Source organism: Trachurus japonicus, chromosome 8 (genome assembly GCF_045865225.1).
Source record: "Trachurus japonicus isolate A0001 chromosome 8, Traja_1.0".
Lineage (NCBI taxonomy): Eukaryota > Metazoa > Chordata > Actinopteri > Carangiformes > Carangidae > Trachurus > Trachurus japonicus.
The window spans coordinates 21318358-21340309 of record NC_140914.1 but is presented as its reverse complement, the minus strand read 5'-3'; the positions used below and the strand labels follow the sequence as shown (position 1 = coordinate 21340309).

General features: G+C 40.1%; 1 protein-coding gene across 1 annotated transcript in view; it reads left to right on the top strand.

Annotated features, from left to right (window-relative positions):
- mgat5b (alpha-1,6-mannosylglycoprotein 6-beta-N-acetylglucosaminyltransferase B) overlaps window positions 1–21952 on the top strand; it is a 64677-nt gene that overhangs the window by 23174 nt on the left and 19551 nt on the right. The window contains exons 6-8 of the mRNA XM_085784632.1: window positions 879–1046; window positions 2417–2581; window positions 10070–10239. Coding sequence (XP_085640758.1) covers window positions 879–1046; window positions 2417–2581; window positions 10070–10239 — 503 coding nt within the window. The remainder of the gene's footprint in view (window positions 1–878; window positions 1047–2416; window positions 2582–10069; window positions 10240–21952) is intronic.

Below are 21952 nucleotides of genomic sequence, written 5' to 3'. Positions count from 1 at the left end.
CAAATGCATCACGGATAAAGAACCAGTCAGAGGAGTGACCGAAGAATGAAAGGAATGTTTTAATGCCTACTCATCTTCACAAGATAATGATAGCTACTGTAGGTAGCACTCGCTGTGTCTCTTAAAGTCTACCAGCAGCTGACAACTTTCTAATGTATTCCACCTTTAACGCAGACATTTACACAATGCATTATTACAGTATACTGTATATATTGTCAATCAGTCAACACACATTAAATGTCATAATTTGGATAAATTCATTAGTTTTACATGGACTTGGTTGGATGACATACTGTATGTCAGTGAAGTGGTGAAGTGAACCTCGTCTCGTGTTTGCTGATAATGACAGAGAGAGAGACACAACAGAGAGACTGACTCAACAGCACTTGTAAAAACCTCATTTTAAATTAAAGCCTCTCCACACAGTCATGTTATTACAATTTCATTCATCGCAGCAGTGGCAATTATTTTCGAGCAGCGGTAGTATATGTACAGAAAAAGACATGCATACAAGAAGCTGCTGATTTTTTCCCCCCACTGTTGAGTGATGTTTCCTCTCCTTGAATGCCCACTTCACTTCTGCAAACAAACACAGTATATAAAATTATTATATTTTCTCTGTCTTTTTCTTCATGCTCTTTTTGCTGACATGTGTGATCTTAACCAACAGTATAAGGTGTTATCAATGAAATGTCAAGGAGGCCAGGTTTTTTCCTAGACTACGTGCCATTGCATTGAATTAAAGTTGAGATAGAAAATATAAGCTGGGTGTCGCCACATGATCACAACCTGTCAAATGAAATAACATAAGGGACATAAATGTAAACCATGTGAAGAATTTACATCATCAGACAACATTTTGGGTCTTTGCCTTTCAGTGGATGCGTGCTCGTTGGACCTCAGACCCTTGCTATGCCTTTTACGGTGTGGACGGCTCCGACTGCTCCTTCCTCATCTACCTTAGCGAAGTTGAGTGGTTCTGCCCCCCACTGCCCTGGAGGAACCAGACCACTACACCCACACTGAAGCCTCAGCCGAAGAGACAGGTAACCCATCATTTCCCTCCCATTCGATTTGATTCCACAGCAACACTGTTAGCTCAATAAACAACTTTGGAGCAAAGCACAGGTTAAATTATTTCCCACTGCTGTAGAGACATTTAGCCAATTCCTGGGAAGCAGCCAAAAACACAGCTACTGCTGCTTTTCTCTGGTGGGAAGCCAATAAGGAAAAAATTCTCTTGTCCCTGCACTAAGGAGTCTTTCTGTTTTTTTATTCAGACCTGCTCAATATGGGGAGGATGTGGATGTGTGAAAATAGCAAGTTAAAAGTTAAAATCTTTGCAGGCAGGTGAAACAAAGCAGCTGACGACTAATGACGATGACTTTAAAACTTTCAAGAGACTCCTGCTGTAGATTCAGTAGCTTGACACTGACACCAGACACTGTTCTATTCTCTAAGTACAAGGGATTCAGTGGCACCTTGTGTTGATCAGCTGCATCTGAACACCCTCCTGTACACCATCCCTCACTGGGTGCGAGCTGTCAATCCCAGTTTTCATTGCTGTTTTCGCTCCTGCATCATTTCACTTTTTATTTTCAGTAAAAAATACATTCACCCCTCTCCCCTCCTCCCTCTTTCTCCCCAGAGTGATGTATGGCGGGCATGACAAGCCCTGATGTGAGTTCAGTCTGCAGCTCTACCTTCTGCTCTAATTGCCTGCCTGTATTCAATGAGACTAATCCCAAGGTTTCCCTTGGGCACTCTGAATTGTGCTGTGCCATACACGAGTTGCTCCGGAGAGTGATAATTCACCTGCATTGTGAGACTCCAGTACAGCTCTGCATATTGATTTTGCCTATGAGAGAATTTTAGTTGTTTTTTTGTTTTTTTTATATAGTAAATGTTTTTGGGAGAGACAGTTTGTGTTAGAATGTTGCACTGTTTTAAGTCCTCTGTGCTGTTTTTACCGATACAGTTACTCCATTGATTAACACTGTTATTGCCCTGTGAATTAGTGATAACAGTGGGGAGAGGAGAAGTAAAATGAGAAAAGACTATTTATGAGGATGATCCAAGAATCCCACAGGCAACCTGACTGAGAGGCCTCGCCTCAGGGCACCACCAGATAACAAGATATAACAGGCTCTCAGTGCTCTCTACAGTCGACCACAGCCAATAGAAATGGTTCCACTTGTACAAAACAGCCTAACAATATCCATTTTGTTGAGGTTTTTCAATACCCCACCCCTTCTGCTTTAGGCCAAGTTATAAATCTCAATACCAGCAAATTATTCAGTAGTTTCTGTTGCAGAACCTCTGCTCCACGTCTCTGTAAAGACATGAAATGGTGCATCAGAAGTTCTCTGTACTTATAATTTTTTTCCCATTGATTTTTATCACCCCTGTCATCCAGGCTGTTTTCCAGTCCGACACTGGGACCCTGCTGGAGCAGGTGGGCACAGGGAAGGAATCTCTGAGCTTCATGAAGAGACGCATACGCAGACTGGCAGCACAGTGGGCCTCTGCTGCCCGACGGCTGGATGACAAGCTCCGCAACCGCTGGAGAGAGGAAAAAAGGGTGAATATGAGAAACAACTACACAAATATGAATCTGAACGCACTGGGGGATGAAAGTGTAGGACAGGAGAACAAGTCTGTGTTGCGGTTTCATCTTTTCAAAGTGTGGCAGTTAAGAGGCTGCAGAGATGAGGCAGCAGAAAGGCGCTTTACTTTTTCTTTCGACAAAACACATTCTTCAGCTCCTAATTTGATGTAAATCCATCTGTTTAGTCATTAAAGGAGAAAAAAACTCTAGGGTAGCACAGGATGTTTTGGATCAAACAGTTCTGCCAAAGCTTGACAGTGCGTTAATGCCCACATGCCAGGCTACTGAGTTACCAGAACATCTGTCAAAATTTGCCGGGCTAAAATTTTCTTCTTTTATCTGCAGCTTCTCAGTGTGACTCCCAGTATGTGGAGTTACCAACATAAGTAGATAATGATGGAGAGTAACTCCTTGCAGGCTTCAGTTGGCTGCGGTGCACTTTCACCGCTGACATTTACACGGGAATTATCACAAAGTGTTAAAGGCTGCTGGCTGCTGGAGCAGATGTCTGATGAACTGGCAATGACATTAGATCCCCTCCTGGTGTTTATTAAATAGCTTCACAAGACAGTGTAACATGTAAGAAACACAGGAACATGTTTTCATATCATCTTTACATAATCTGAATGTTCAATATCAACCACTAATACTTTTGTTTCTATATTGTGCAGAGCAGTCAGAGGGTTGTGATTGCAGTGTTACTTTTGCCCTTTTGTGGCTATTTTCATGTTTTATGGCACAGTGGATTTCATGGTGTTAAAATGTTCTCCTCTTGCTGCCTCTGACATGTCGTCTTATGCCTTAGGCTGCACAGTATTTTTTGGTCCAGAACACAGCAGTAAAAATAACTCGTTCATTTCTACAAGTGGTGGTAGAAGCAGTCAGTAATTCAGCTCACTGCTCAAGACAAGGTAGAAACAGGTTATCTCTAGAATTCATCATCAACATCAGATGGATCATGATCTGATTAGCATCACAATCCCTATTTCTTATTTTAACCTTAACCTTGAAACCAAGTTGTAACACTTAAACAGCCCTCTGAAGTTGGGAGGACAGAGTTTGAAGTAAAATTCGTCTGCACGAGACATGTCCACAAATAACTGATTAAAGGCCAACCAAAACAAAAATGTTTTCAGCATTGGCGCACACCAAAAATCACCCAGCAGAGTTGGACTATTCCCTGCTTTAGCAGCATAAAGGCTCTGTCACCTTATTTAGAGTGAACTAATATCCTGAGACCTGGGTTGATATATATTCAGGGCCCAGGCCATTTAGGGGTTTATAGAGCAGAGGCAGTGATATGGTCAAATCTTTTGGCTCAAGTCAAGATATGAATGGCTGTATTTTGAATGAGCTGCTGGATGGATTTAGTAAAAAGACTGTTAAAAGTAGTCTAGTCTTCTGGCGACAAAGGTTTCTGTATTTCCTAATCTCCCCGCAAAATGAGGTTATGAATTTTGAAATATTTCTGAGATGATAGAAGGCTGGTTTGCTGATGTGTCTAATGTTAAAGTTAAAATTTAGTTTAGCTGGGGTTTAGCTCAGTGGGTTGAGCAGTAACCCCATATGCAGAGGCTAGTACTTGCTGCAGCCGGCCCCGTATTGAATTCCGATTCGGGTGGCCTCTTGCTGCATGTCAGACCCCGCTCTCTGCCTCCCCATTTCTCTCTCAACTATCCTATCAATTAAAGGCAAAAAGCTGCATAGTTGTAATGACTAATCCTGTGTTTGATGGTTATAGAGCACTATAATTAAACAGTAGAGGTCCAAGAATTGATCCTTGCGGGACTCCACATGGTACATTTCTTAGAGCTAAAGAATCTGTGAAAGCTAAGTGTTCAATATAAATATCTGAATTATTTAAGCTCGATCAATTTTCAGATGTTTTTAGTTATGTCATTGTCACTGCGGTTGAAAGCTGAGCTCAGATCAAGAACATCCAGCACAGAAAGATTATTTTGCATTCATTGTCTTGATGAGTTCTGTTTCATAATATGATGATGCCAGAGTCACACTCAAATCAAAATGTTGTCAGTAGGACATTAGTAAGTTACTAATGCAAACAACCATAGCAATTATTTCACTAAGAATAGTTTAAAATAGATTGATATAATATGATACCACGTCAAACAGTAGAGGAAAAACTCCTCTGACCAAGCGGGTAACAGTGGAAGACTTCATGAATTCAAAAAAAGCAGGAATGCAGGAAGTCTGTTAAGTGGAGACGCAGATAATTTCAATTGACCCATTAGCAGCAGCTAGCTCGTTAGGGTCCACCATAGAGACATGTTTGATTTTAGAATGACTTTGGGCCAAATCGCCTTCAAAGTCCAAATCACGCTGTCCAAATCAACTGGCACATCCACTTCAATAATCAAGGCAGGGTTTTTAAATCTGTGTACATCACCACGTGAAATCATGCCACAAATGAGACAATTTGAGAAAATTACATTAACACCATCACTTCATTTATTCTGCTTGTGAAAAAAAAGTTATAAAAGCCTTGGCAAAAGTACATTCACTCAACAATGTTTCAGTCATCACAAGTGAAATCTATTGGACCTGTAAGTCTTCAGAGAGTGGAATGGATGTAAGTCGGTATATGAAGATGTTTTTAAGTGTTTGAGATCCATGCATGATTGGATGGAGGCTTTTAATGACAAGTTCCATAAAGAGGTTAAATGATCAATATAGTTTATATTGTATTAGCTACTAATGCAGGCTTAAGGGCCCTGCTCAAACAGACTGCACTCACTAAACCCATACACAGGAATGAGGCCAGAAAAAGGGACTTGGTCATCAAACCATTCATGGAGGGCAGTGAAAAAGATCAACAAACTCAGCCTTCACAGTTCGTATCATTTGTCCCGACACCAACAATCAACCTTTGTAGCACAAGGCCGCTGTGAGAGAAATGATGGCACCTTTTTAGTATTACACATACATATTCATCAGTATTAATAGAACATAGTCACCATGTGATTGAAAATAGATAAATAAACTCCAGCTGCCACAACTCTGGTGAATAATGTGTGCTCTGCTCTTATGTTTGAATATAAGGTTCCTTATCACTGCCTGGCATATGGCATCATTTATGCTAACAAGCATGCTGTATGACTAACGCTGTCAAATCTTGGCTGACTCACAATAACGTCCTCAGCATTACTATAGGCATGGTGCACAGCTATTTCTAATCCCATGCAATAGGTAGCACAGAATGGGGCCATACAGTAATTTAAGAGAGACTTTTACATCTGTTGACCTATCAGTCCAGTATTAACCAGAGAACATCAAGTTGTTTTTCATTCATTATAGATTTTATACATTAAGTTTAGTTACATGAAGTTGAGAGTGGATGTTTGTTATACTAGAAGGGTGAGGTTTGAAAGACTTTGGCATTTAGGAGGTATAGTATGTCTAATGAAACTATGATCCAGATGCATTATGGGAACATGACTATTTTGGAACTTCACTTAAACTATTCCTGTCCCAGCCTCTGTTGGATTGATTGTGGCTGATCATCATCATCAAGTGTCTTTTGTGAGTCCCAGAACATTATGCAAGTGTATATAACACTGAATCACTGCAATATCCCTTTAAATCATTGGCAGAATGATAACAAGATACTTGACCTATTAATATTAATTGCTTTCTTCTCTTATACCTGTTGCATCCGGTGCATGCGCTTCTTTTTAGCATTAATTCTGATGTCAAAGTCAGCACCGTCTTCAGAACATATTGCATATTCAGTACCTGTTACAGACCAGCACTGCAGAGAAAAAATATACAGTAACCAAATCATTTGCATACAATTAACTATAAAAACAATCTGGCACATTTCAAGTTTCTTTTGCCTGATGCTTCATTCATTTCTGACCCTCTTTCAACACATTTGCATGCTTGCGATATGGTTGGCTTTGTGGAGCGTCAGAAGAGCACCATGTCATTGGATGTGGGTTTGTTTCTCACAGTGAAGTGGGGTCAGAATACATGGCTGATCTTTGTGCTATAGATCTCCTTTTCCCCAGAACATGCGACACAGCTCTGTAGCTGAAAAGCGGTTTGATTCTACAAAAGCGTAAATGAAACATAAGGTGTGGAAGAAATTAATTTGTTTCAGTTTTGCTTTCTGTAAAAGTCGACAGCACCCTAGCATACTGCAGTGTGTGTAATTTCTTTCTTCTTTTAATCAGTTTCATCGGCCAGTTTTCACTAGGATAAATCAAAGCCTGTTCTGTTAATAACATTGCACTCTTCCCAAATGCCTGCTTTCTACCCACTGGGGAGAGGACTTTGTTTATTGTAATGGTTTGTTTGACAGTAATGGTTACTGTCCATTAACCAGACCCTGCAGGCTTGGCTTCCAATGCTGAAACTCTGAGTGCTGTTGAGAAACAGAAATAGACTGATTTGTAGAGAAGACAGATGTTTTGTGAAACATCTCTGAACACCCGTCCATTTTTCAGTTCCCCTTCACTGTTTTTTCTGCTCTCAGCCTGTGCCTCACTTCTAGTGTTTGCTTGAACAACCAATTTTCAGCCCCCACTTTACCCTCTAATAGTCTTTTCTTGGTCCCCATGTGATGTTCGACTCAACCATGAGTCACTTCTCTTACGGTGGTCGTATGCCATCAGGTTGTGCCCTAATTGGAAACACAATGATATGAACACGGACAGTGATGTGTTCTTGTCAAGGATTAATGCAGAGGATTAAGATGACGCATGTATTCCAAATGAGTCCAACAAATTAAATTGCATGCATTTTGAAGCCATATTGTATGTAATACAATAACAAAAAATATATAATTAAACAATCATCGAAAATAGTCAGACTGCAGCCTGCTACACAATACAAGAGCCACATACAGTATCAGCCTGCATTAGTCTGCTAAACCCTTCTTTAATTTACACACATCAACACTAATCTCATCCTTCCTGTATCTTAGCACGTTAAATAAGCGACCACATGCACAAACATTCATTGGTGAAAACTTTTTTTGCTAACATCATTTTGTAGACTTGATAGCTAATTAGCTGCTCATTTGCAGCACTTAAACACCATGTAAATGCTGCAAATGTCAATTTGTTCCATTTAAATGCTGTTAGGGCTCTTACTATTTAATAGAAATGTTTGCAACAACAACACACTGTCTGCCCATAAACTACAGTACAGAGTAGGTTTGTTCACTTTGTTTCTCAACCAGTCGTCTTCTGTGATGCTTAACTTAACCCCAGCTTCACCCAAGCAGTTATCTCTAAAATAACCATGGTACGGTATCTGTTTATTCACATTCATAATGTAGATGTGCATGCATACGCACAAACATGCATTACCAATGTGAAGAGCCTGACTCTGTAGAAAGTTTTTTTTTTACTTGAATATGTCTTTAAGAAATATTATGTTTAATTTTCAAAGATGATTGTAACAATGAACGTATTAAACCTTGTAGGTGTTTGACACAACTATCTACTGTAGGGTAAACAATCTTCAAATGTCACCTGGGAATTTGTAGCTATACGAAAGGAGGGAGACATGAAGGTAAAAAAATGAAAGACTGAATCCTTTCCACTAGTGGTATTATGGGTTGAAGTAGTTGTATACGTGTGAATTTTACAGGAAATAGCCATATCACCGGTTCCTGCCTACTTGACTTTTATACTGTATATCTTCTGGCAGCCATGTCAGTGAAAGTATTTTAATCCTGTAAAATGTTACAAACTCACTTGAGTACAGAGTGATGAAGTTAAACTAGTTTAAGCAGTGCAGGTGGTTAGTGACTGACAGATTTTTCCCTCAGGGTGTACCTTAGCTGTATGCTACTTGTGCTGATCTCGATTGGTACTATAAACCTGACACAAGCTCCGAGTCCACACTTGCTGAACTGCGTACACTTGAGAATGCCTTAGAGATAGTTTGGGAGCTCTTTCTAACCAACAGCCAATAGAATAACCTGATAGAATCATTGTAATAATTTCTATTTAACTTAGGTGCAGTGCCTCTTTGAAGCCACAAGAGTAACTCAAAATGTTCATCGGTATCTAAAATAACACTTGAACCCTCTGGTCTTAATTTACTAGTTGAAGATGGAACAGCCTTTCAAAGGAGGGCTCAGCTCAGGCCATCAGCTGCTGTCAATCAAACAGACAGGAACTCGCCCTGCAGACACTGAGAGCAAATGTGGTATTTCTAATATCTAAACCGCAAAGAGGGCTGATTTAATGTGATTTCACTTGGACTTCTCACAGCCGTTATCACCAACAGTCTGAGACCTGTGTTTTTCGGACTTTTCTGAAATTACTTTATAATGGTTATCATTATGTTCCTTCTTTTTGCTTTGTTCTTTGACTGTTGTAACATTGAGCCTTCCAGTTCTCCAACATTTCTGTCTTTGGTTGACGCAATGAGTGTTACATGTGACTGGCGGAGCTCATGCATCAGTACAGGGCTGCAGACTAAACAGCTCTGTGGCTCCCACATGTGGGAAATCTATCACATGTGCTGGAAATGCCAAGTCCATGGTGAATTGGTGCATTGAACACATCATCAAGAGTAAGACAGCATGTCATGTTCCAAGATGCGAATAGCTTATTACTGTATTAACATTACAAAAATCTAGTGTCGTGGCAAAACTGGAAAAAGGGATTGAGACATCTGCAATGAATGATAAGATTTAAGTCTAAAACTCACCCATGTGAAAACAACTTATGTCCAGGCAGTGGGATAGCCTTTCAAAGCCTCATTAACATCTTGTTAAATGAGGGACTGCCTGTCTGTTAGAGTCCTCAAAGATATTCAGAAATTGATTTAGAGGACGAGAGGAGTTGAAGCAAAGCCTGACAACTCGTATGTCTCTTCAAACAGGTTTAGGAAGGATTCATGTTGATGTCTAAGTGAAGAGGGGTCAGTTATCACTCACTAATCAAACAGGTGTATACATGTGCGGTCTAGTGGATGAATAAAAGCATTTTCAAGACAAAAGTAATTTAGGAAGAAAATAAAATGGTGCCATCTGTTGAAAAATGTAGTTTCATTATGTATTTAACAGTCTAGAAACTCCTTCCTTCCCCATCGGTAATCACACTGCTTTCATTCCAACTTCATGCACAGCTGATTGTATGTCTGAGGTCTTGTGTTGGTGGGAATATGCTGTCACTTGCTCCCTCGCTTTCATTAGATAACTCGGTTATATTTAAAAATTGACATCACTGATCCAAACCAGATATCTGAATTTATTCTAATGTGAATCTTTTGAAGCGTTTGTGAAAATCACTCTTACAAAATTTCAATTATTCACCACAGAGACTGACTACAAAAATCAAAAATTGATGGTAATAATGGCCTGGTGTCTATAATAACAGCATAGAGATGGTTTAAGAAAAAAAAAAACACAAATAAAAAGATGTGCTGTGTAGTGCTCGTATTCTCTCTGCTTTACTTTTCCCCTTTTTCTTCTAAATTCAGATTCTCGTCCATATGGGCTTTCTGACAGAGGAGTCTGGGGATGTCTTCAGTCCCAAGGTGCTGAAGGGGGGTCCTTTGGGTGAGATGGTGCAATGGGCTGACATCCTCACAGCCCTCCATGTGCTTGGGCACAACCTCAAGATCTCGGTTTCTCTCAAGGAACTGCACGGGTGAGTCAAGGTTTGACTTATTCCTCTCTGATCCTGTTATTTTCTCATATTGCTTTCAAGCTGGAGGCAGAACTGCTGCAGTCAGTGTACAATTCACAGCTCTGTGAGCTGATATTCCTCCCATCCAAATTTAATGTGAGATTGTGTGGGGCATCGAGGCAGGAGTCATCTGTTGTTTTATGAAAATACAAACCATAAAACATTCTCTTTTGTAGCTTTTTACATGGAATGAAAATGCTCCGTTGTTCTCTCTGGATGCTCTGCAAATGATCAACAGTCCAATTGGAGTTTTTTTTTTTCTCCCACACACTGTTTTCGATCACCTTTGGCCAAACACAGATAAGCTATCTCTCCTTCCTGCAGAGTGTGGTTTCAGCCTGCGGGCTTGACAGCATCTCTACAGCTTGTGCACCTCCTTCCTGCTGCAGCTCACTGACTCCAGAGTGATAACAGCCTTGTCGCTTGTCATCACCGACATAAGTCCTTATGCCAACAGACACACACACACACACACACACACACATAAATAAATATATATATATTTATATATAATGTGCCTTCCAGTTACACAGACGAGATGGTTTCGTCTAAAAATATAAGTCCATTGATTGCCACACTGGCGAGGTGCCGTAAGAGTTCAGAAGGCAGACGAGTCCAGTTCTGCTTTGGACGTTTTGTGGGCGCAGTGATCTTTCAAAAAACTGCTCCAGCTTCACGCTGGCTGGTCAGGAAAATGACTGTGTACAAGACTAGATTTGCTGTCGATTCCTCTCTAGCAGTGGGTGGTGTGAAGCTGGAGCAGACAGGCTCATGATAATGCGTGCTTGTTATTGAGCACTGTATCCATTGCGGTGGGGAAGAGGTAAGGGCATTGATGAGTTGGAGCTGCCCTTTGATCTTAAATTTCAGGCTGCGAAGAAAAGCTGCTTTGATAAGAACAGACCGGGGAGATCAGTGAGGTGGGAAAGATGGCACAGTGGGAATGCTTCTGTTGACCGTGCTATTATTTACCCCACTAATTGGTGTCATGGTGTATTGAATCGCTGCAGCCCGTCTCCTCTGGGTGCAGCATTAGAAATATTTCGAAAATTGCAGAAGTTTTGACAGAGACTTGCAAAGAAACATCAGCCAAGGTTATGGCTAACAGCTGATTATATTCCTACTTTGTGTGTGTATTTGTATTTGACCGTTTACACTATACATCAGAGACAGACAGTTATATAAGTGTGTGGTGGTATTTTGTTGATGTCTGTTCTTGTAGGAAATGAAATGTTAAACATTAGAGAAAATATAGGTTAAATACAAGAAGTGGACTCATCAGGAACTGGCTGTATTACCTCTCCGCTTGCAGCCCCAAAACCCAGTTTACATATCCCATTCTTTTTAATGGCCTTCGTAAATTGGCCAGTTAATGGCAAATGCTGAACATCCATAAATCCCTTTTCTGTGACTATTAATGAATAGAGAGAAGGAACACGTCTCTCCATCCCTTACTCTTACTCTCTCCCGCATGCTATTAAATTGACAGATCGTTATGTGGGCTGTGCTCCCACAGATTCCCCCAGGCGTGTATCTATTTACATTTCCCACTCTTCGCTTTTTCCAACCAAGCTTTGGAAAGGAGTGTAATATCGCTGGATGGCCTGCTGTGGTTCTTTTGAGCGCGGCTGTTGATATGTTTAGTGTTTTCTTCGATAGACAGATTAGCCACACTGGGAGCTTAGTTACAGTGGGAGTCAGCTTGTTGGTTTGCATCACATAATTGGCTCTAATTGGCAGCACTCATGTTCTCTGGTGGCCTCACTGAATAGTCGCCTTGGCTGGCATCTTCCCTTTGCTGTCCTGCTTAGACAAATCGGTTTCGCTCACACATTGTGTTTTCACAGTAAGACCCCGGTTTACTTTCCCTCCAGATGTCTCCAGAAAAAGACGTTGTTGTCTTTTCTCTTTTCCCGCACAGCAAGGTTTTCTCAAAGGGATACACCAATCACACCTCTGTGGGCAGGTGTGATTATTCAATTCACTTTATTCTTACTATACACTGACAATTATTTCTTTTTTATTATCTCAAACAGTTGTTTCCTGAACGCCAATCATTCGCTTAGATGAAATTGTGCAGTAATTATGATGAGGTGAGTTTTCAACCGAACGTAGCAGAAGTTGTAACTCAATTTAACTAGAGGAAATCTGCATAAGAAAATGAGAATAACTGCATATTTTCTATCATTACTGTAAGTGCTGCATTGTGAGGAGAAACAGCTGGTTCCAGCTTCTTATGTGCAAATTGAAAATACACATAAAACATGTGGCTGTGAACCCTCCTAGGTATAAAACTTATTTTACATTATATATATATAAAAAAGATGGTTTACATACAAGTCTGAGAAATTCAAACATGGCAGTGTGCACAACAGATGGTGTAAACCATCTAGATTGTATCAGTTAGTGATAACATGTCCATTTGACAAATGATGTCCTTACTTGTCTTACTTCCCCTGGTGGTGTAAGAGAATTCATCGTAGCATCATTAGCTTTGCCATCCGGCCTCATGCTGTTGGAAATGTTGAATATAGCATTTATCCCAAAGTGGAGCTTTGCATAGCTGCTAGCAAGGCTGAAGATGCAGGGTAATCATATCCAGTCATCCACTCTGAGGACCCTGATGAGAGCTGCAGGGTGACAAGGCACATGTTTCACAGCAGGTCTAATTCAAAAACAGAAACCAATCAATATACAGTATAATCATTGAAACTGTTTTAAAATCATATTTCTTCATGTAGTGTGCACATTTCACCTGATGGTTCTAGTCTTGTATACTTTGAAAAGGACCATAGTTGATTGTAAACAGAGAGAATGATGTATACCAATCTTCCACGAAAAGCATCACTTCACAAACTGTTTCTTCAAACATCATCTGTTGTTGTTGCAGTGCTGAAATGAGAGACGTAGCTGTGTAGACACATTGAGATTTTGAATTTGAAATGTGAATCTTGCTGCAGGGAAGTTGACTCATGAAGAGAGAGGTAAAAGACAGATCTATGTTGAAGCAGAGAGTTAGTAATAAAGGAACAAGAGAAGTAGTACAGTCTCCGTCTGTCATCTTTCCTTGATTTACTGTGAGTGAGGTTGAGGCTGTGACATTATTTCTGTCTGGAACACCGGCACTTGTCGCACTCTGAGGGGAGGGTCCCGCAGCAGTTTGCAGTGTGGCAAAGACAGCTGTCATTTCCGCTTTGGGATCCCCCCACATCTCCCTCCCAGAGAGACACGGGTAATTAGCCTGCGATAGAGCACTGCTTCTCAACACCTGAGGAACGAAGACACAATGGCAGGGGGAGGAGGGAAAAATTGTGAGGGGTGGGGGGAGTTGGGTAGCTGCAGCCTGTCACATATAGAAAGTTCTGTCACAGAGTGGAGGAATGTTTCACTTAGTAGTGTTGTCATCTCGAAATAACCGGTTGAAACCAATAGTTATGATTGCTACTCTCTCACAGGATGGTTCCAATTCCGCTCAAACTGTCTGTGCCAGTCTTCCTGTTTATGTCTGATGCTGCTATAATCACATTGTTGTTACGTACTCTCAGCCTACCCCCACCTTGCTTCCCTCTGGTTTGACATGCAGGATGTTAGAGCTGCTTTTCATACGTAGATACTTTGCCAGTAGAGTTTCTATATGAATCATGTCTAGTGGGCTTTTGCGGTGCACTTGACAGAGCACATTAACGCAGCCACCAGGTAATTTCCCTGTCTCCTTGTTTCTTACTGCAAACATTCAGTCTTGCCAGAATTGTGTGATCAGTATGCCTAAGAAATAATTTCAAAAATGTCTGATTGGGACTCAAATGTGTCTGTAGTCCTGGAACCTAGGCTGAACAGTAGAAGTAATGACAAGCTTGTGCAGTCATTCTGAAGTGTAAAATAAGAAACTTGAAATCAAAGCTGTTTTTTTGTTTTGTTTTTTTCCTCGAAAGCACTAACAAAGAGCCTTGTTATGCTGCCAGTGTCAGGTTGTGCCTCTCCATAAGTGCTGATGCACTCTCACCCTGCAGCCTTCTGATTGATGAGACTTTGTTTCTGTGCTTTGAGATGAAATGCAAAAACAGCAGCACTGTTAAAAATAGCCACTGTGGGCCAACACCGGGATTCATCTTCAGTACAACTGCATAGTATGGAAACTAATTGAGGTTAACACTGCAGTGCTTTTGTGTTGGAGTCTTTTGTGTGCATTGTGTGCATTTAGTTGTCAAAAACAGAAATGCAGGCAGTGGTTTTAAATATGTATTACCCTGGTTTTCTACAGATTTTTTTGAGAAAAATACAGAAATATGTACTTTAAAACAACTGTTTTTCTTACATAGCCAATTTACATTAACACCTATTTACTTATCCATCTTGTGAAGGGCTTCAGCTGCTAATGTATTAATAATACAAGACATTATGTCACAAACTGTCAAACCATCGGGAGAAGTGGGACACTTCCTGGTAGCCTGAGGGTCATTTGACCTGCACTGTTAACACTCAACTTGACCAGCAATAATATGACAGGCAGGAATAAGATGACCTCTTTCATCATCTCATCTGTGCATTTATTTTATTTAACCTTTATTTAACCAGGTGAGTCATTAAGAACAAATTCTTATTCACAGTTTCCTGCATGTGTCCAGACAGCTGCTGCTGCTGCTCTGCTGTGCTGCAACAACCAGCCCCAGCTCTCTACAATGGGTTTTGCCTTTGATAATGACTGTCAAAAAAATAATATTTCACCCAGCCATTACTAGTGATCAGTCATGTGATTTTTCTCTTGATTTATGAGGTTGATCTGGGATGCTGTCTTCTTCAAGACAAATTACACTATAGGGGCTCAGTATCAGAAAGTCATGAGATGGGCCAAACGGTCTGAAGCTAGGTGGTTTGCATGCTAACTTCTAAATTAAAGGATGTATAGCCTAAGAAATGCAATGAAAGCAGAACAAGAGTGCGGCTTCCCACGCTGAGATACCTTGGAAAGGAAAGGAACATGCTAACATTGGTGTAGCAATAGCCTAGCAAAGATCAGTTGTTTTAAACAATGTTATCACATGCATTTCAGTGTTTCGAACCGACCGAACCAGCCGTGAATGGACGGCCAGAAGCCCCCTGACCACGCCATCACGTAACCATACAGTAGCAAACAAGTGTCTCTCACAACATGAATGCATCTTGTGTCACTGTGACCTTTATCGAAAGCGAAGCCGCATTTTTTTTCTGTGATCCACCATCCCACTAATAAAAAAAAAATTAGCCTATTCAGGTCATTTGAGAGAGAGACAGGTGTTAAACTAGCAGCAAAGAGTAATGGTGGAGATATGAACGCTGGTGGATCTGGGAGCTGTACACTGATACTGTATAGTGTGTTTTGCAGTGTCTCAGTTAATAAATACTGAAGCGGGTTGGCTAGTGATAACTGTGTGACTTTGGCTACATTCATTGACAGGTAGGGGAGAGTGGGGTAAGTTCAGCCACTTTTTGTATTCAGGATCACTACATCAAGACAATTATAGTTTTGTTCCTAACTAACACATCTACATACAGTTATGTTCATAATAATAGCAGTGTGTTTAAAAAGGTGAGTAAACCTCAAAATTCTTCAAATAAATTGTATTTTAAGGAACACAACTGCATTGGGGACACTGCACATTCTATTTCAAACCAAGAACATTGGAAAAAGTAATTTAATTTGATAATATTTTACAGAAAGTCAAGAAATATAATGTTCAAAAAAATAGCAGTGTTGACATCTTTTTTTACACGCTTGCTGGTGTGTTTTGGGTCATTGTCTTGTTTGGGGTCATTTCCTCTTCAGTATACGGCAACATGACTACTTCCAGTATTCTGATGTACTCAAACTGATCCATGATCCCTGGTATGCGATAAATAGGACCAACACCATAGTACGAGAAACATCCCCATATCATGATGCTTGCACCACCATGCTTGTAGGGGGGTGGGGGTCTTCACTGTGTACTGTGGCTTGAATTCAGTGTTTGCAGGACGTCTGACAAACTGTCTGTGGCCCTTAGACCCAAAAAGAACAATCTTACTCTCATCAGTCCACAAAATATTACGCCATTTCTTTTTAGGCCAGTCAATGTGTTATTTAGCAAATTGTAACCGCTTCATTACATGTATTTTTTTACATGCAGCATCAGTTGCCTTGATCCTTGAATAAGGGCCACCTGTTTAACACCTATTTTTTTTCACATAATCAATGACCTCAATAATTGAACCTGGCACTGCTATTTTTTTGAACACGCCCCTTTTAGTAAATGATTCAGTTTCACAGAATCAGCAGCATGCACGTCATGCCTGTTGTGTCTGTTGGTTTTCTATACCTTTACTAAACCTTCTAGAAAAAGTTGAAAAAAAAATAAGTTGAAATTCTAACAAAATGAGTGATTTATCTTGCAAGTGATGTCAGACTGCTATTATTTTGAACACAACTGTATATTTCAGGATGTTTTGCATCTCTACAAATTAACAGAATGAGTGTAAATATAACTGTTTTTAAAAAATAGCATGTTCAAAAAAAGTGGTCTTGTGACTCAACTTACCCCATAGGAGTGGGGTAAATTGATCAACCCCCCTTCTTTCCTTCCATCCATCTCCTACCTCCCCCTTTACTTAATATTTCATCTGTCCAGTTTACAGGTGAACACAAACTGCAGGGACTTCCTGCTGAGCCACCAACTCATTGAGATTTGGGGAGTTTTGCAATTACGTGGCATCTTGGGAAGAATCCCAGATATTTTTCTTTGAAAGTAAAGTTTGGCACACTATAAACAACTTTTCCTGTTTATAGGAACATACTTACTGTAATCACAAACATACAGAATCTTGATTTAATCATTTGGACATATACAGCCAAAATATATTCACTAAGTGTATAGGATAGGTGGCTCAACTTACCCCTGGCCAAATGGATCAACTTACCCCACAGCTACCTTGGCTTGGGTTTATTACTCCCACAGCTTATTGTGCACTTTCATGCTAAGTTTACTACCTCATGTTGTAGCTCATAGATACCACAACCCATGTATAAAACAAATTTACAATCATCTATTTTGGTCTAAACACAGTTCTCATAAAACTTATGATCAACAAAATTCACTTGCGAGAGTGAAAAATGATTTTTGGGTCATAAATGTTAAACCAATTTACTCACATGGTTCTAACCTTCACAGACTCCATGAAATGATGCCTGCCTCCCTAATATTTGGTCACATGCTATTTTTTTCCTATAGTTTCCTAGAAACAAGGGGTGGGTCAACTTACCCACTGGCTCATCTTACCCCACTCTCCCCTATGTTAATTAGCTGCCTGTTATTACTACCTGTACAGTATGTGCAGTATTAATCCTCTGTCGGTAACTCAGAGGATCAAAACATTGCAAGTGGTTCCACAGGTTGAGACAAGTTACTTGACTGCAATGACTGATTACTAACTTACATACTTATCCAGAACAAGTACAACACTTGTCCTTGAACATCAGGTTCAAGCTTAGACTAAATTCAAATTGGTTCTGTACAGATACATCTTGAAAGTTAAATTATATATCAATATTCAGATGAGCCTGTTAAACTGATTGATTAGAATGAGTGGAGGTTAGTAAAGCTTGAGTCAATAAAATTGCTCGCTATATGTTATCTGTATTAAACAAAAAAAATATGGCCAGTGGTACAAAGGGAAAATGAGAATTAAAAAATTTGACATATATTTCTACAGATAAAAGCGGTAGATAAAGGCCAACATGAATAATCCTATTTCACAGGCTAGTCTGACTTGCAGACAGTGCAGGCACAACAGCACCATTGCTGGGGAAAAAAGTCTAGGGGAAACGCACACTGCATTTGATCCCGCTACATACCAAAAAATTGTTAGATTTCCTGCAGCATAAGGACACTGTTTACCAGGGATTTAAGAAAATGAGGTCTTCTTGTGATGTTGACAGCTCTGAATGTGTCTACAGTGCAGAAAGTGAAGGGAAAAACTGGGAAACGCACAAATGAGCTCCTGATTTTTGCACTATAATCCCCATTAGTAAGTAAAAAAATGTTGAAAATGTGATCTTCATCCAGATGTTTGTTTTATTGATGTTACTTTTTCCCTATGAATGCAAATATATTTCAAGTTTTGCTGTGTTTTATTTCAATAAAAACTGAAAATAATGAGCCCAAGTTGCTTTTTATGCACACAAAGCTGTCCAACATAAAGGAGAGACTCTTTCTCTTTTGTTGTGATAGCACCATTTTCATGATCTGTTTTAACATGGAAATGGAGAGATGCAGCACAACAAAGTGGCACATGGGCTGTATCTGATCATAACCGTGACAACATCTGAGTTTTCCTCTCTGCCGGCTCTCCTGCTGTCTCAACTGATCGATTAGCATGCCAGACCCCGCTCCCTCTGCCAGGCCGGCTTTACACTCAGTGGCACATCAACTCTCCTCTCTGCTAGTGTCATTTTCTTCACACTGTGAGTCCTCTCTCCAGCCTGCCTCCCTGCAGCCATCAGTAAACTCCATGCCCCCGGCCTCAGCCTTCTCATATGTGCCTAGAAATCTGCCTCAGCCAATTACCTCTCCTGTTTGATATACTTTATGCGTCCTTCCTTTAAGAGGTAACGCTGTGCGAGTGTGGAGTCTCTTACGCTCGTGTGTTTCTCACACTCGCTCCTTTCCTCAAACTGGTGAGTTGCCATGGTGCCCGTGGCCAGCTGTGAAAAGGAGAGTTTGTGCCTGATGGGTGGTTATCAAGTGCTGTGAGGACATTTATGCAAGTCTTGCACCTTTGTTCTCTCTTCTGTAAAATGTAATTTTTCCCCATTGAAGTCTGAGCAGGTTATGTTTTTTTCTCTGTATAACTCACTTTCATACTATGCCTCCAAATATCTGATATTATTCTATCTTTAAAAACAAAAACAAAAAGATAAATGAATTGCATGCACGTCCATGCCAACTACATTGTCCAAAACCTATTAAAAACACATTTCCAAGTCTAAAGTTGCAGTGGGTGACATAGTCCTTCATTATGATGAACTCTGCCAGGCTGATACAGTATATCCTGAAACAACTCTCTAGCTGCGTTTTCATCATTTAAAGAGGAGCTCTGTGACAGCAAGACACCACTGAGCATGCTCATGGACGTGCTGCGTCTTTATACTTGTGAGAAGATTAAATTAAGTATCGCCGCGGAGGAAAATGTCACAAATATGCAACGGTATGGCTTTTGTTAAATGTGTTTATAATAATTTCTGGATGGTAATGGAGTTGTTCATCACTGAGACATGAGGGCTATCAGACTGTGGCTGCACAAACAGTACTTGTTAGTAGAATAAATCCATTGTTGGCCTTGGTCTTTCTATGGGATTTGTTGGTAATGATAAAAAGATAAAATAATGCCAGCCATACAGTATCCTTTAATCTTGTGCGTGTGTGCATTTGCGAAACAGATAAAGAGAGAAAAATATACTTGTTTGTTTCTTCATGTGGATGCGTGCAGTATATGTATGTGTGTTTGGGTGCTACAGTGTGTGTACGCATACTCCCATTTCCACAGTCTTTGCTCCATAATGCACTTTAATCCTTTTACTCTTCCCTTAAAGTTTCTCTGGATTTGCATATATCCAATAAAACCTCTGAACAGCAGCATCTCCTGTGAATCGCTGCGGAGAGGAGTCACGTACAGTTCTGCACTCAGTCACTGTAACACATCTGCTCTCACACTAATGCACGACAGCATTAAACTATGAGGGCCCATAAAGGCCATAATTCCAATTTAAGCTCATACAGTGAAATCCCACATACACAGACTGATGAAAGTACATGCTCATTTATACTGCAGACAGAAAATATGGGCAAGAGAAACGACACACATACACACACAAATACACTCAAACCACAGAAGAAACGTCATTTATATTTGAATTCATTACAAAAGAATTTAAGGCGCGTGAGAGTTGTTGTGGTTTGATATGAGAGAGTTAATTTCACTGTTCTCTCTAAAATTGTAAAATATCAAGTGTTTGCATTTGATCTGATAGCTTACATGTGCTTTTGCTCTATCTGAGTTTATTTTCTTGTAATCTTGCTTGCCCACATCAGAGTTATGATATGGTTATTTCAACTGGACTGCACTGTGTCCCTCTGCGTACAAAACAGAGAACAGAAAAGCAGCTTAAGCGAAGAGCTCTTTTTGTTTGTGTAAGCACCGAATTGCCAGAGTGTGTACTTTTGACTGATGAAACCGCAGCGTAAAGCACAGTTGGCTGACACACTCTTGCTCATTATCCCATCTATTGTAGGGGAACGGGCCGCCATGCCTGTTTCCACAAGGCTGCAGTGCTGACTAAATCTGTTCACCGTCCAAAGAAAGATCGATAGTCTCTTGTTTTTGCAGGTATTTGTGTGTGTGTGTGTGTGTGAGTGAGAGAGAGAGAGAGAGAGAGAAGATGCTGGGTTGTGCAGCTTTGAGTCAGGTACCAGGAGAGGTAGTGTGTGAGGTCATGGGTCTGTGACTCCTGCTGCAAAAACTTTCATGGAATTGATTCAGTATAACAACACTAAAATTTATGGTGGTTCTGAGTGAGCACTGGGTCTTTCATCTCATATTTCTACATAGGTGCTTTCTCTGCCACTGGTCATTCTTCTTTCTCATTCATATTTAAACAGAAGCTTTGATAATGTCCTCCTTTGATCACAGAACCATGTTGATATTTAAGATCCAGTCAATTTCCTGTTCTAATCTACTTGGCTGCAGTATCTTAATTGTAGACCCATTAGTGTCTCAGTCAGTCTTTGCATGAAAAAACTCCAGCCGATAAAGCAGGAAATTTAGCTTGAACGTTGAGCTGAATATCTCCAGTATTTATTACAGTGAGTTGTAGTCATAGGAAACTACACAAGGGCGCCTCCTAAGACCCAGAACAAATTGCAAAGAAAAAGATATGAAAATGTTTTCATTTTCATTTTACATGTGCACTGTAGTGGACAACAGGACTATACTGTTCTCAAACGTGCAATATTTTTTATGCTTATAATCTACATGGAAAGACTAGAATTATCCTCTAAAGTACAGTAATATAAAAAAAAGAATGTCAGTTATGGGGTTTTCATTCTTTTTTATCAACTACTACACTATTTATCATTTTTCCTAACAGGTTGCGTCTCCTATGCTTAATACCTCAACAAAAAGCTTGTTGTCCATCCATGAACAGTTTTCACTGATTAATCATTATTTAGAGTCAAGAATAAAATCATGGGATATGTTTTTTGGAACATATTTCCATAGGCATTCATTTTGCACTGATTTAAAACCTCAAAACCCTATGTTTTGGTTTCGGCCCATAGAGGCCGATGGTGCACCTCACCAGCTCTGTGTCTTGATCTCCTTCATCTGGCTCTTCCTCATCTGAACTTTTACACTCTCCTGCAGGGTCATCATCTTTCCTTTGACTCTCATCCTCTGATAAATCTATTTCTGAATCTCCCTCAATGATTTTGTAAAAAATTCACTCAGCCTCTGTCAAAGAGCTGTTCCTTAAAAAATGTGACCGAAACACAAGTACAGAGTCCCGATGTCCACTACAGTGTACAATAGTAAAGCTTTTTTTTCATATGAAAAGTAAACAATTCAGTTCTGAAAATTCACTTAAATGTTGCTGAGATGTTTATTTATA